Source organism: Anguilla rostrata, chromosome 11 (genome assembly GCF_018555375.3).
Source record: "Anguilla rostrata isolate EN2019 chromosome 11, ASM1855537v3, whole genome shotgun sequence".
Classification (NCBI taxonomy): domain Eukaryota; kingdom Metazoa; phylum Chordata; class Actinopteri; order Anguilliformes; family Anguillidae; genus Anguilla; species Anguilla rostrata.
Genome location: NC_057943.1, coordinates 15,926,346 through 15,940,881, shown reverse-complemented (window position 1 = coordinate 15,940,881; position 14,536 = coordinate 15,926,346). Strand labels below are relative to the sequence as shown.

At 44.8% G+C, this 14,536-nt stretch overlaps 2 protein-coding genes across 4 annotated transcripts in view; both read left to right on the top strand.

Moving 5' to 3' along the window:
- Positions 1-6,304, top strand: part of LOC135234086 (helicase ARIP4-like) — a 53,831-nt gene extending 47,527 nt beyond the window's left edge. For all 3 annotated transcript variants that reach the window (XM_064298240.1, XM_064298241.1, XM_064298242.1), the window contains one exon: positions 146-6,304. In XM_064298240.1, the coding sequence (XP_064154310.1) occupies positions 146-1,050 (905 nt within the window). In that variant the 3' untranslated portion in view covers positions 1,051-6,304. The remainder of the gene's footprint in view (positions 1-145) is intronic.
- A 1,805-nt stretch (positions 6,305-8,109) lies between these two features.
- Positions 8,110-13,811, top strand: tmem115 (transmembrane protein 115). The gene is made up of 2 exons (XM_064298239.1): positions 8,110-10,338; positions 11,993-13,811. The coding sequence occupies exons 1-2, from the start codon at positions 9,482-9,484 to the stop codon at positions 12,228-12,230; spliced, it is 1,095 nt and encodes a 364-aa protein (XP_064154309.1). The 5' UTR covers positions 8,110-9,481; the 3' UTR covers positions 12,231-13,811.
- Positions 13,812-14,536: the final 725 nt, after the last annotated feature.

Below are 14,536 nucleotides of genomic sequence, written 5' to 3'. Positions count from 1 at the left end.
GGCTTTTTGTACTATGGAATGCAGCCTGGCCTAATTCGCTTGACTTCTGAAGATAACAGCATGAAGTGACACCTGCTTTGCAGGTCCCTCTGGTTTCCACAGCGACACTAACTCCCTCCCAACCCCCCTCTCTGTCCCCCCTCAGACACTCAGAGGTCATCCGCGGAGACCCCCAGCAACGGCAGTAACGGCTGCTCGTCCCCGGACCGCAAGCGCCTTACCCCAGACAGCCTGACCCGCCCCCTCTCCCCGGACGGGCCGGAGATCCTCAGCGAGCTGCGCAGGTACACGGCGGGGGGGTCGGACCTGGCGGCGGGGGGGCAGGACAGGCCGCCGGACGGCAGCGGGGGCGGCGCCGCCGCCGCCAAGGGCGAGGGGGCGGGGCAGCCCGGCGCCAACACCCCGACCGCCCTGGACCTGCGCGGCACCAAACGCAAGTCCTCCACGCCCTCCTCCGAGGAGCACGCCGCCAAGCCGCCCGCCAAACGGACCTCCATGCCGCTGCCGCTGCAGGGCCTCCCGCTGAGCGGCGGCTACGGCCTGCCGCCCGTGGGCCTCAGCCCCGCCCTGCTGGGCTCCATGGGCCACGCCATGTTCATGGGCGCCGGCTCGTCGTACTTCCAGCCCCACGGGCAGCTGGGCGACCCGCGGCTCATGTTCCCCGTCACCCCTGACCCCTTCGGCCTGGGGGGCAGCAGCCTGCCCAGCTCCTCGTCCTCGGGCGCCTCCTCGTCCAGCGCGTCGGTGCCCTCGTCCTCGGGCGCCGCGGCCGCCGGCTCGGCCTCCCTGCCCCCCTTCATGCTGGGCTCGGGCATGGCGGGCATGCTGCCGCCCGGCTTCCCCCTGTCCTACGAGCCCCGAATGTACCCCGCCTCGCTGCTCCCCGGGGGCCTCCCCGCCACCCCGGGCCCGGCCGGATCCAGCTTCCTGTCCCACTACTCCTCCCCCAGCCTGCTGGGCGCGGCGCTGCGGCGGGCCAGCGCCCATGCCGTCGCCGAGAACGGCGGGAGCAGCTCGGACGATGACGTCATCGAAGTGACGGGACAGTGAACGCTTAGAGGAGGGAGGACAAGGCCCGGGGGAATCTGGGGTGGGGGCAGGGTCCAGATGGGTGAGTAGGGGAGGAGACAGAGTTCTCCACACATGCAAGCCCAGCCCATCTCCCTACCTCTGGAGAGACTGAGAGGGGACCCCATACAGAGACCGGACTGGGAAACAAATCCTTATGCTGAATATCTTATTTAAGATGACGGAAACTGTCACAGGAACTGAGCACGAGAGAGGTTAGATGAATCAGTGGACTTACGGAACGTGGGGCTTCCAGTCGCTGCCCTGTACTGGACCATCACTGACTTAACTGCCAGGTGGGCTTAGACCTGCAGAGACTCCCCCCTGCCTCTAGGGGCACCGTCTACTTGGAGAGTGTCTGGCAGACCAGTGCAGTTGTCTGCTTGAACTGTTTGCATTTTTCCAGCAGGTGATTTTAGGTTAGTTAATTTGCTTGTTTGATAGTCATAGTTTATAGTAGTGCCTGTTGGAATGGAGGAAAAATATCATTGACCTGATTGTTTTGATTATAAATATTCTTATTATTGCTACTATTAATAAGATTTTATAAATGGTCATAATCATAAAATTGCCCAGAGGGTTAAAAAGAAAAATGCTTTGTCCTTTAAAATGCAGACGGGGCATTTTCCTTTAGGGAGTGGTGGGAAGTGGTGACAGAAAAGAAAAGGTTGGCTTCTTGTGGTTGAGAAATAAGCTGTGCTCCAGGTTAGTTACAAGAGAGGGGAAAAAAAACAACCGAGACAAAAAAGAAAGACTAAAAACCTTAAACTAAAAAAGAATGTATTTTCATTTCAGCCTTTAATGATAAATCTTGGGCGTGGGGCATCGGCCCTGGCATTATTTTTGGGAAATATATTTTGTTTTGTTGTTGTTATCGATATTTTGAAACGGATTGCCTGCACGTTACAGTGCACAGGGGCAGGTAACTGCCGCCAGTACAGCAGGAGTAGCTCACACTGTCCAAAGGGCAGCGATTCCAATTGCCTTGCCTCCATCTCACAGAATGTCCACCAGTTCATGGGGAGACCGATTTGCTCCGGATCAGACTCCTGTCCACTTTGTCTTACTGTAGCTGCGTTAAGTGCCGCAAACACGAGAAAACAAACCGCAGGAAAATCGAGTGTCTGTCTTGAAAACTGACCCTACGTCAGGTCAGTAGCTCTGTCTTATGCTATGTCCATCCATTTGTCATTTTGTCATGGTTTCCTGTAAAGACCCGTCAATTCTCCATTGACTGGTCTAAAACAACACACTGATCGAACACCTGTTCCCCTGCACCTTCTGCACTGAGACAGAAATTTGAAAAAATGTAAAACTTTTGGAAAGTAAAGGTATGATTTGAGTTAAATTAAAAATTCAGTTTGTTGAACTAAACAACCCATGTACATATACATAATGTTCTTCTTTCCTCCACCACCTCGGTCAGTCAGAGGTGTGACTCCAGATCACCGCTGCTGAGTTTTTTTTTTCCGTTACACTTTGGCGTTGGGTGCAAAGGGATTTTTATAGACATGGTGAAAATCCTTTATAGACCTTGCACCAAATATTCATAATCGAGCTTACAGACTGTGAATGGGACTCGCCACATCATTTGACCATTGGGCTCATTTCTTTCCGTGAAAAGCACCCCAGAAGTAAACCTGCTGTATTGGCACATCTCTTCCTGTATTGACCATTCAGAGGGGAGGTGGTTACTGCTGGTTTTTAACAGAGACGCCTAGTCTCTATAACCAGATTCTCAAATGTTCTTGGGAGTCAGGGAGGTTGGTCTGTCATTTTGTTTACAAATGTTTGGGCCAAAAATAAATCCTGATCCTGGCCGAAAACGAACAGCCCAATACCTTCACCCCAAGCCGATCTTGAGATCCGTTACCCCCTCTCCACACCCACGCACTCACACACCACCCACACCCCAGCTCCATTGTCCTAACTGAAGCAAGGCTGAAGCTTCGAACTGCCTCACCCTTCCCTGTAGTTGGAACTCTTTCACCAGCTGAGTTCAAACTGCTGGTAGTTCAGACTCCTTGTTTCTGTTCTCTCTCAAAATGGAGGCTGCATAGTTTCAGCGATGTTTTCATAAATTACCTGTTCTTTTATACAATACTTAATGTTAGTTTACCTGTGTTTTTTTTTTTTCCAATGTATGAGTTTTCCAAATTAATTTATTTATGATGGTGTATATTTATTCATTTGTATTTTTATTTTTGTATGCTATTTTTTTTTTGTTTTAATATTTTTATTTTGGGGGATATTATTTTTTTATTTTCGTAAGTTGGTCACGTACATTGTTGTGTTTCCTGAGGCAGGAAAGGAGAAATCGGCATATGACCAAAGTGTGTGTAAAAATCAGGACCAATGGCCACGCCCAGTCAGGGTGCTCACCTCATGAACACACTGAGAAAATAAATAGCGTTAAAACAATTTGAATTTATTGATAGGAAATAAAAAGTAGTTCCCCCAAGTATTCGCTTTTCAAATGTGTTGCCCTGACTGCTTTTTTCATAGCTGTCTACTTGAATTAAAGTTTATATTTGTTAAAGCATTCAGTCAGTGATGGACTGGCTTTATCTTTTTCTGCTCGCGTATGCTGTTGTCTGCAGCCGGAATGAACAGGAAGCCTAGATAAGAGCACAGACCCCGACCTGTATGGACACAATCATTTGATGTCTGTAACATGAGACAGATTCAAATTATTTCCGTTTTTTTGTTTGTTTGTTTTTCAAGTTTGTAAATAAAATAAAATATTTTGAATGCCGTTCTTGGCGCATTTACTCTGTGAAACACCTTAGCCCCAGAACCAGTAGCATAACGGAGTCACAAGGGCCTTAAAATGTGGCACAAGGGTCATAGCAGAGGAAGAACAATTGTACAGTTCCACCTTAGATTCTTTTAGATTATATCTGTGTAGATAATCATCTTGGCCATGCAACCCATGCATTTTAAATAGTTTTTAGAATAAGCTTGAATAGTCATGCTTTAAAATCTACCAAAATGGCCCCTTTTAGGTTGCAGAAAGCATTGGTTATGGTTAGCCTGACTATGAATGTTTGACACAAGACATTACACTGCTGTAGAATTAAATATTAACCAAAAACAGCTTTCTTTTTCTAAGTGGATTTAATTTTATACCAAGAACAACAGATCAGTGATTACATTGTTTTTTTTCTCTCTCTTTTTTATGCTACCTTGAACCCTTGGGAAAATTTGTTCAACACAAAAAGCTGTACGAATGGCTATTTTCCATCTCACCATCTCTGGCGAATGACCGTAGCACTGTATCTCAAGTTGGAAAGACACATCAGAAGTGTTTAATCAGCCCTGAACACACTATAGTATAGCAGATGGTAAACCAGTGCTCCTGCATCTGTTCCATCGTCTGTCCTGCAGGTGGCGCTCTCTGTGGCATTGCACAATAATGTAATTTTCATAGTCTATCACCAGCAATTTATTTTAACTGTTGTTGGCTAGATGTGGAATTGACATCAATCATCCTTCAGAATTGAGGATAGGTTAAAAAAAGAAGAATATATGTACTCTCCTAAACTGATTTGGACTGTTTGGAGCCTGGTGCTGGTGGTCTTGTACTGGCAGTTGCCAAAGACAATTGTAGCTGAACTTTCCTCACCATACAGTTGCTGATGGTTCAAACATGTTTGACACTTCCCCTGTGACTTTTTTTTTTTTTTTGCTTTCTTTTCAAATCCTGTGGTACAAATAAGTGAAGTTGAATATCTGAAGTTGAAACCATTGTCTTATTTTTTTTATCAATGTTAAAAAATACTTGGATTTTTTTTTCCAACCAAACGAATCTGTTAAATTTGTTAAATATTCCAAGAGATTTTCATTTGGAGTTGTGTACCCCAGTGTTAACCATCTGTGCTGCTGAATGAATGTTACAAATCCAACCAGAGACTAAATACATCCAGACACATTTATTACTCATTGTCTATTTAGCAGCTCGTATGCGCATGCAGTTAGCATTTACATTCATTGTGAAGGGAAATGAGGCATTAGCACTGGAAGTGAATTTAAAGACTCAATGGTGTATTTTGTGAATGCGTCCATTATCATTTCCTAAGACTGCCGACTAAAGCTGTAGAATTTTTCCCCATGTTATTGATCAGATAATTATTACTTCTAGAAGCCTTAGATTAAATCATTAGCTATGCAAGAGTTCTGTTTCATTATATCTCAAGACAAAGTGCTTTTTTTTGTAACTTATCATGACGTTGTTACTACACTGAAATAGAAATAAACCTTAAAAAAAGATAACTTTGAGGACAGACCCAACATTTGTTTTACGTGTACAAGAGATTGTTCGATGTCTGTTTGCCAATGTTGTGTAGCTTCTTCAAAGAAATGTGGGGGCGGGGCTAGGTAGGGTGGGCTTGCTAGTGCTCCTTTGGTTCAGATCTGTATTGCTGTGTTTGGCTGTGTGTTCTGTATTGTGATCCATACACCATGGGGGAGGTGTGTGGAGGCCTGGAGGCATCTCCTTTGGGGCTGTAAAGCAGTCCTACTTTTCCATTCTGAAAACAGACCTTTCAAACAAGGGCAGGGACGTACTGTAAGGGAGATGTCACAGGGATGTCCCACAGGGATGGGTTTCCAAAAAAAAAAAAGGAACTACATATGTTGTGAGGAAACTTGCATTATTTGTTTATTTCACTGGTTCCCTTGCAGTAATACAACAGGATATATTTTTAAGCAGAGTAACATGTTATAAAAAGGGCAGTACTGCTACTTGCTGCCTTCTTCAGCTAAAGGAGGAGAGCCATCCAATGGAAATGTTACTTACATGCTGCTGGGTAAAGCAGTATATTAAAGGCCATTGGTATGCTAGGTCCCCTCACGCCTCCTTTGGGTCAAAAACTGCTAATTGTGTCTTTTCTGTATTCGTTACTTGCAGTAGACAAGTGAAGGACATTGGTGCACACGCTGCTTATTTGAACTGCATACAGCACAATTAGTGAGCATGACCTAATGATGATGTAATGTGTTCCAATGTTTGGATGCTCTGATTGGCTGTATGTTTTCAGGCATTGAGTGTTAAGTTCACACTGCTGCTCTTCCTGGTCTGCCAGAATGCTTTGATTGGGCATGCTCCTTTAGTGGAGTTTCAGTTCAACCAAGGAAATTATTGTTGATTACATTGTATTTTTTTGGCTCTGTTCTTGTTATTTGTAGTAGCACTTCTGCTGTTTAGAACTTTTTTACATTAAAAATGTAATGTCTACTTTGTGTTGTTTTTTTTATCATGGCGGTTCATCAAATAATAAATCAAATGTGTATGCAAATAATGTGGACGATCATTGTGTTTCTTAGTGCAAACAAGAGTCTTGCTGCTTGGAAAGAAATGTTGCTTGCTAAGTCATTCCTACCATGGGTGGAACAAGAAATGTGAATTAAACGCTTTTATCCAAAGTGACATATAAAAGTGCATATCATGGTCATTGGAACAACTACAAAACACAGGTATCTTATCGAACCTGTGTTTTGTAGTTGTTCCAGTGACCATGATATCCACTTTTGTGCGTCACTTTGGATAAAAGCGTCTGCTAAATGTATGTAATATAATGTAAACTGTGGGATAAGACTAGGAATTTGTGGCCCTGGATCTTCAAGTCTTTCCCTGGATGACTACTGACGCAATCTTTGCAGACAGCATACTTTATTGCTCTAGCTTGACATGATGTGGATAACAGAAAACAGAGCTAAGCTGGTTCAGTATTTGATTTCCAATTCATCCAAAATTATTTGAAATGTGTGACCCTGTTCACTATTAAGTGCAGCAAACTTTTTCTTAATTAAAATAGTGCAATTATATGTCATGTAACGCCAATGCTTGTTAACAAGTAATGCTTGTTAAAGCTTTCCTTGTTTACACACACATAGTTGCATGTAAAGAGAATGGCTATTTAAAAGTGCTAAGCTTACTTGTCGCTGTAGGCTCTAATTAAAGTCTTGGGTTGTGGTCCAGGATCATATTTTAGGTTGACAAGTATTGGCTCCTACATGTAGGTCTCAGGCAGAGGTACATAAGAAGGGCCAATCCATTTCAGGATTTTGGGCCAACTTCTATTTTTCATTATTTAATTAACTCAATCATATCTTGATTTGACATTTGTAAAAGCACCAGCTACAGCTACAGCCTGCATGTGTATCCTAAGGATTTTAAAGAGCTGTCAGTCATAAAACTTAAACTAAGGTAATTGTTTGGAACAAAACCCAGCACTAGACCAGCCCTCCAAGTCCAGAGTTGTGCACCTCTGCGCTGAGGAATTTGCTCAAATCCTACTACCAATTCATTAGTTTGGTGTATCAGTGTCTGAGTCAGATAGCTACGTAAACACTACTGTTGAGTCTATTAAGTTGGCAGTCTGCCAAAAGTGAACTTGAGAATGTTCATTACAGAAGGAACATTCTCTCTCAGTGCTCCAGTTCATCAGTACAAATTTTATACTTTACAACAAAAGGAAATATTATTTTCCTGCTTGGAAAGTTGGAATGGTAAGTAGCCATTCATCTGTTTCATACAACCAATAAATTTTTTTTTTTTTTTTTTTTTAATGTGACGGGGTCTTTAAATATTTAATTCCACTGGTGTTGTAGATGAAGGGCCCCCAGTCCTTATCCTAGAAAGCCCGCATGCGTCAGCTATTTTTCATTGTTACTCAGCACTTATTTAACGTGGTTCATTACAGTTCACTTGCCTTGTCAGATTCCTTGGGTCTAAATTGCTTGCTAATATAAAGGTGAAAATGTGAATCTACAGACCCTCCAGGGGATGTGACCTTTTAAAAAAGCTATCGGATGAGGACGAGATTATCTCCTGTACAACAGGTATATATAAACGTAAGGGAGGGTCTTTCAAGTTTAAACCTACTACAAGACCGTTTTTATCTATCTTTCAATCAATTTGTTTCGGTAATTAATAAGGACCATACAAGCAACTACATTTACACATTACCAACGTATACTAACTACGTTTCCCGTGAGTCTGTAGCGCACAAGTCACACCCCCGACGCTATCGTGACTTGACGTTCTTAGTGTTGATGACGGTGGCATCGCAAACGTACGCTAGTGCGATGTTGGGAGTGCCTTCGACTTTACATTACACCGACAAATACCTGGGCTAATCTGCTTTTAAAAGTCAAAATAAAGTTTCTCAAGGAACCGCGGAAACTTAGCAACAGGATCACGAGTTTATTTGTAGTAAAAGGTGTTCTTGACGGCCGTATATTTATCTTCTAGGCCTGCTGCGATCCCAGACTCCTCGGGCTAACCAATGGACCTTGGGCCGGGAACAAGTCGAAAACGCAGGAAAGAGTTGTTATTGTGACTGGCTACCTTGCTAACGATAGCTAATTCCCGGTTGCCTCTTTTTGAACACTTACGGTGGGGTAAGATAACAGCGCTGTCTGTAAAATACCACAGGCCACAGTCTGTGAGCTTGATTTCCTTATCTTGCGTTGAGGAGGAATTGCGTCTAGGAGATTTCACTCACTAGCTAACCTGCCAGAGTTGGAGAGCTTGCTAGTAAGCTCTGGTTGCCATATGTTTAGGCACATGTGGCAAGCCAGCTAAGTTACAAGCCTGCTAGCTACAATAGCTTATCTGATTTGCTAGGTAACTTTGTGGCAGGCTACCTCGCTAGTTGACCGGCTGGTATCCCCAGCTACCGTTTGTCAACTGCTAATGAATGTGGTCATTTTCTTGGCTAGATAGCTAGCTAAATGGGATGAATATTATCCCTTGCTTTCTGGTCAAGATGCGAATAAAGTGACATTAGTGAAAACATCTGATCCTGGCAAGCGATTGCTAGCTTAATCGATAGCTAGCTAGTGCTAGCTAAACCAATCCAGGCCTGTTATATAGCTAGGTAGCAATATTTTGTCATAGTGGCGGCTAGCAAGTTAATGAATGTGGATTTGATAATGACTGGGCATTTGCGTGGCACAGCAAAGATTATTTTTAGTTGTTCCCTATAGCCAGCTAGCTAAACGCTGGCTGTAACTTACAACATTCAAATAATCTTCCTTTGCATTTGACATACATCTGAACCCCTGTTAGCTAAGTGGTAGAAGTTGACGTCTACATTCGTTATATTAATTCAGTGCAATTTGTAAGATTATGACCCTTGCTAGTTAGCCAAGTGTTCGAGTGAAGTCCTCAGTCCCTTTGTAGTCAGTCTATGCATTTTGTTTACCTTGGATTTTAGCTATCTATTTTTTTACATCGATTATTGGTAATTGCTTTGATGAAGCCAAACTTTGGACCTTGGATGTTGGTCTTTAGTGAAGTGCCGGATTTTTTGTTTTCATTTGCTTTTTTCGGGTTTGTTGAGTTGACCAGTTTTAGAATACCAGCAGTAGTGCCAATAGATCGTGTCCACTAGAAACAAAAGAAACAATGAATCGCTACCTACCAGTTGCGCGACAGCACTTTCTGACGGCATTGGCCAGCACCAGTGTGGTAGTGAAGGCCATCTGTGCAGCTGTCCTTCTGCTGTACTTGCTGTCCTGGGCATTTGACACTGTTTACGTTCTGGGAGTGACGCCCGGCTACCTCTTTCCCCCAAACTTCTGGATCTGGACCCTGGTGACACATGCGGTGGTGGAGCAGCACCTGCTGGACGTTGTGGTCAGCTTGGGGACCATGATTGCAGCCGGCCGGCTGCTGGAGCCCCTCTGGGGGGCGCTGGAGCTCCTCATCTTCTTTGCCGTGGTGAATGTCTCCGTGGGCCTCCTGGCTGGCTTCTCCTATCTGCTCACTTACGTGGCCACCTTCAACCTGGACTACCTGTTTGCCGTGCGTGTGCACGGCATGCTAGGCTTCCTGGGAGGGGTGCTGGTGGCTCTCAAGCAGACCATGGGGGACCTGACCGTGCTGCACGTGCCCCAGGTCAGGCTCAAGGTGGCCCCCATGCTGGTCCTGCTGGCCCTGGCCGTGCTGCGCCTCACCACCCTGCTGGAGACCACGGCCCCACTGGCCGCCTACGGCTACGGCGTGCTCTCGGGCTGGGTCTACCTCCGCTTCTACCAGAAGCACAGCCGCGGGCGAGGGGACATGTCGGACCACTTCGCCTTCGCGTCCTTCTTCCCCGAGATCCTCCAGCCGGTGGTGGGGCTGGTGGCCGGCCTGGTGCACAGCATCCTGGTGAAGATCAAAGTGTGCCGCAAGATGGTGAAGCGCTACGACGTGGGGGCTCCCTCCTCCATCACCATCAGCCTGCCGGGCACAGACCCCCAGGACGCGGAGAGGAGAAGGTGGGTGTCTGCGTCCATGTCCCGGCACCTAGCATAGTACATGCAAAACATTACAGCTGTTCACCTGTCTGATCTCCATCCAGACAGCAGCAACAGAATGCTCAGGATTCTCCACACTAATGTGGTTCATTTAATAGATTTCACATTGAACATATGCCTTCTGTAAACCATGGACCATCTGAACCAAGATGATGCATATTCAGACTCTCAAAAAACCCTGAGAACAGAAGGTCTTTTCCCCTCATAGACTTGTTTTAATAATCTTATTTGCATTACCCTTTGACACTGCATAGAGGTGTGGCCCATTTTAGGCTATATGTTGCAAAAAAAAAACAAAAACCTTAGTGTGTGCAGATAACCAGAGGTGTCTCAATTCACGCGTCTGGTCATTTGAGATGAGCACACACCCATGAACATAATGGAAAGTGCTAAATATTTGTGTTAAGGCTTCGGGTAAGAACAAATAGGACCAAAGTGACTCACAGACCATCTATGTAAAGCCATCGGTACAGTACACTCTGAACCATGGGACATTAGAACTCAGCTGAGTAGGTGAGGTGGAACTCTGATGTCATAATAATCTTAGAGTCCTATCTCACATTGCTAGAACGTTCTCCCTGTATTTCTGAAGACTGGAGGGCTTGGTACTGACTTATTGTCAGTATCCACTCTTGCGTCAGTCACTTGACAATAATATGATCCTAATATTTTTCCTTTTTTGGACGATGAACACAGCTCTTTAGTTTCTCACTGATTTTTAATTAGTCTGGCAGTTGGATGGTGTTGTAGCACCGCAGAGGCAAACACTTGTGTTTCCTGTGTGCCTCATACCTCAATTAAAAAACACTGGCACTTGATTACTGCATTTCCTGCTGGATTTTTAAAAAAATACATTGAGATTTAAATTAAATGTGAATTTCACTTAATAAACGTAACATTTATTCAGTGTTTTGTTTTCTTGCATTATGTTTCCATAGTGTTGCACATACACAAAATAATTGCAGATAATTAGTACCTAGAGTCTGTAATGTGCAGTTTTGCAGTTATGACTAATATTTGGGCTTTATACAGAGATTTTAAACCTGACGAAATGACAGTATGTTTTAGCCTGTGTTGGTCTGAGAGAAAGACTTCAGACGGCTATGAAATGCTGTCCTCTCCTTCACACACAGCTGTGAAATGCTCTGTCTCCTTGCTTCACAGACAGCTATGAAATGCTATGTCTCCTCTGCTTCACAGACATTTGTGAAATGCTTGGTCTTCTGCTTCACAGACAGCAGTAAAATGCTCCCTCTCCTGCTTCACAGACAGCAGTGAAATTCTCTCTCCTGTGCTTCACAGACAGCTGTGAAATACTCGGTTTCCTGCTTCACAAACAGCAGTGAAATGCTCTGTCTCCTGCTCCACAGACAGCTGTGAAATACTCGGTTTCCTGCTCCACAGACAGCTGTGAAATACTGTCTACACGTCAGACAGCTGTAAAATTCACTGTCTCTTCTCTGCTCCACAGACAGCTGTGAAGTGCTCTCTCTCCCCTACTTCACAGACAGTTGTGAAGTGCTATCTCTCATCTGCTCCACAGGCAGCTGTAAAATGCACTGTGTCTCCTCTGCTTCACAGACAACTGTGAAATGCTGTTTCATCTGCTTCACAGACAATTGGCCCTGAAAGCCCTGAACGAGCGGCTGAAGAGAGTGGAAGACCAGTCGGCCTGGCCCAGCATGGAGGACGAAGAGGACGAGGATGAAGATGAGGTCCGAGCCGACGTCCCACTCCTGTCGGGTCGGGAGACGACATCACCAGCAGGAGGGGCGAGCTCCAGCTCCTCAAAGAGCCCCACAGGACAGGAATCCAGCATCATCAGCTTTGAGGATGCCCCCTCCAACTCCTAACACACGTATATACACACTCAGCAGACTGAGCTTAACCCCCCCCCACCCCAAACCAATGCATAAATGCTTATTTACACACTGATACACACAAGTGTCTGACAGGACAGCTCTGAGGACACGCCCTCCAGCTTTCAGCACTCTGAGGACTGAGCCTATCCCAGCAAACCGGACCTGTCCAAACCAACACGTGCGTACACACTCATCCACATTCATGCACTCAGTGTCTTCAGGACCACTTTGAGGATGCTCCCTCTAAATTATTACACACACAAACACATGCAGAGGATCAAATGGCCTGCTCCTGCCCTGTACACTCGCATTTACCCTAGCTGTTGTGTGACAGACAGGGGACAGACTTTCCGATTAGGTTTGGTTTGGACATAAAGCCAAGAATACGATACACAATGTACAAATGTTCACACCGTTTTCTTAAGTCTCTTTCTGGGCTTTGGAGGGACGAGCAGGTGACTATGCTTCGGTTGCATAGGTTTGCAGCCGGGGAGAGCCGATCTCTCTCAGCGAGCGATGGCCCTCCCGCAGACTGGCCACCGGACAACTGCTCTGAAGAGCGCTCTCTCTGGAGTTCAGAGGCTAAGCTCTATTCTGCCTCTCCTTTCCGGCTGAAAGCACTGCAGTGTCGCTGTTTGGTAGGTCGCCCTTTCGTGCTGGTGGTTAGTCATGGTCGCGTCCTTTTTGTAAATCTTGTTCTACTCCACAGACGACAAAAAAAAAAAAAATCAGTAGCCTTTAGAATTGCCTGCAGTACAGCCTCCATACCCCTTTTTTTCTTTGTTTGATGACTTATAAACCTTGTTTGTACCGATGAATTAATCTTTGACCGACGTGGAAGATATATATATATATATTTGATTTAGCTTCCTTCTCCTCGGCTTGCCTCCCCATTTATTTCCGTGTGATTGTTGCTTTGTTCGCAGAGCCGTTTAAAAACGTTTTCTGGTAGCCCAGAAAAGCATTGTCCTAAAACGCTATGTGGACCTCTCATTGTCCTTACATTTATTTGATTTCGGTCTGAGGCAACCTGCTGACAAGCAGTTGTAAGACTTCAGCTCTGCAGTCATAAGCTCTTTATAACTGGGATTAGGTGCCTGTTCTAGCCTGCCATAAATGGAGTACATATGTAATTGAGTCACAGATGTTAACACACTTTGCAGTATTGTTCAGAAGGCGCCCGTGGAGTCCTCACCTTGCTAGACAGCCGAGGAGAGCCAAATTAATGAGCTCTTTTCACACTTTTCTTTCCTAGGAACTTGTCTACAGCAGCTCTACAGAAACTAACCTAATACACAGCTAAGAACATGGCTCTTAACTCACTATCTGAGTGAGACGTAGAGAATGCTAATGTACAGTTTGTGCAGTTATTGGAAATGTAACCAGTGATGTCAGTTCTTTTAGTTTGTATCTGACACTCTGAACATTGGGTGAGGGGTGTACATTCTTCCATCTGACTCTGTTCTCAATGATTATGTGTTTCTATCTACTGTGGCTGTTGCACAGGCACCTTCCCTGGACTACATCTTTTCTTTCTCTCTGTATATGGAATAAAGGACTTTCAAATTATAATGGTTTCTCCTTTGTGTCAGTGGTCTGTTTGGATAGTAAATCAGCAATGTCTGTCTTCTGTGTGTGATCAAACGGCACAGAAACCTTAAGTTATTGGAAACTCAACTGAGAATATATTAATCTGACCAATGTTGCCAGTACATTTCTACTATGTTTTTTGGACACAAACAATGTGCTTAGTAATGGCTATCACTTCTAATACTGGCAGAATTTAGATCGTTATGGTTTCTAAATATTTCTTAAATCACCTCCGCTGTCGGTGCAAAGGGTGCACCGACTCCTTATTAATGCCCATCGTTTTGAATGAGATGTATTTCAGGTGCCCCCGTACCCTCGCCTCTTATGAAACCGTAATAGCACTAAATGGGCACTAGGTGTCACCAAGTAACAAATCTAAGTCACTCAACACAGCGGTGCTCCACCCTGGCCCTGGAGCTGTAGGGCCTACTGGCTTCTGTTTTCACATTAAAATAAGCGCATTATTTAGACTCATGAATCCAGGTGAGGAGGGTAATCTGTGTAATTAACTGCTTCATAACTGATGAAGTGCTGAGTAATAAAAATTTCCGATCACAGGGCTCTCCAGGACCAAGGTTGCAGACTCCCAGGAGTATAAGGCATTTCGGAGCAAGTCGAAGCACAAGCAGATATCATGCAAATGCATAGTCTTTCAGTCATACACCAAACAGGTCTGTTCAGTTAAGCACAGCATCTCAAGTTGGCTG

Bases quoted from the DNA above. Each gene is read 5' to 3' on its own strand.
- tmem115 (XM_064298239.1), top strand. From the start codon at position 9,482: ATGAATCGCTACCTACCAGTTGCGCGACAGCACTTTCTGACGGCATTG. The intron at 10,339-11,992 runs GTGGGTGTCTGC...TCTGCTTCACAG, and splicing joins CAGGACGCGGAGAGGAGAAG to ACAATTGGCCCTGAAAGCCC.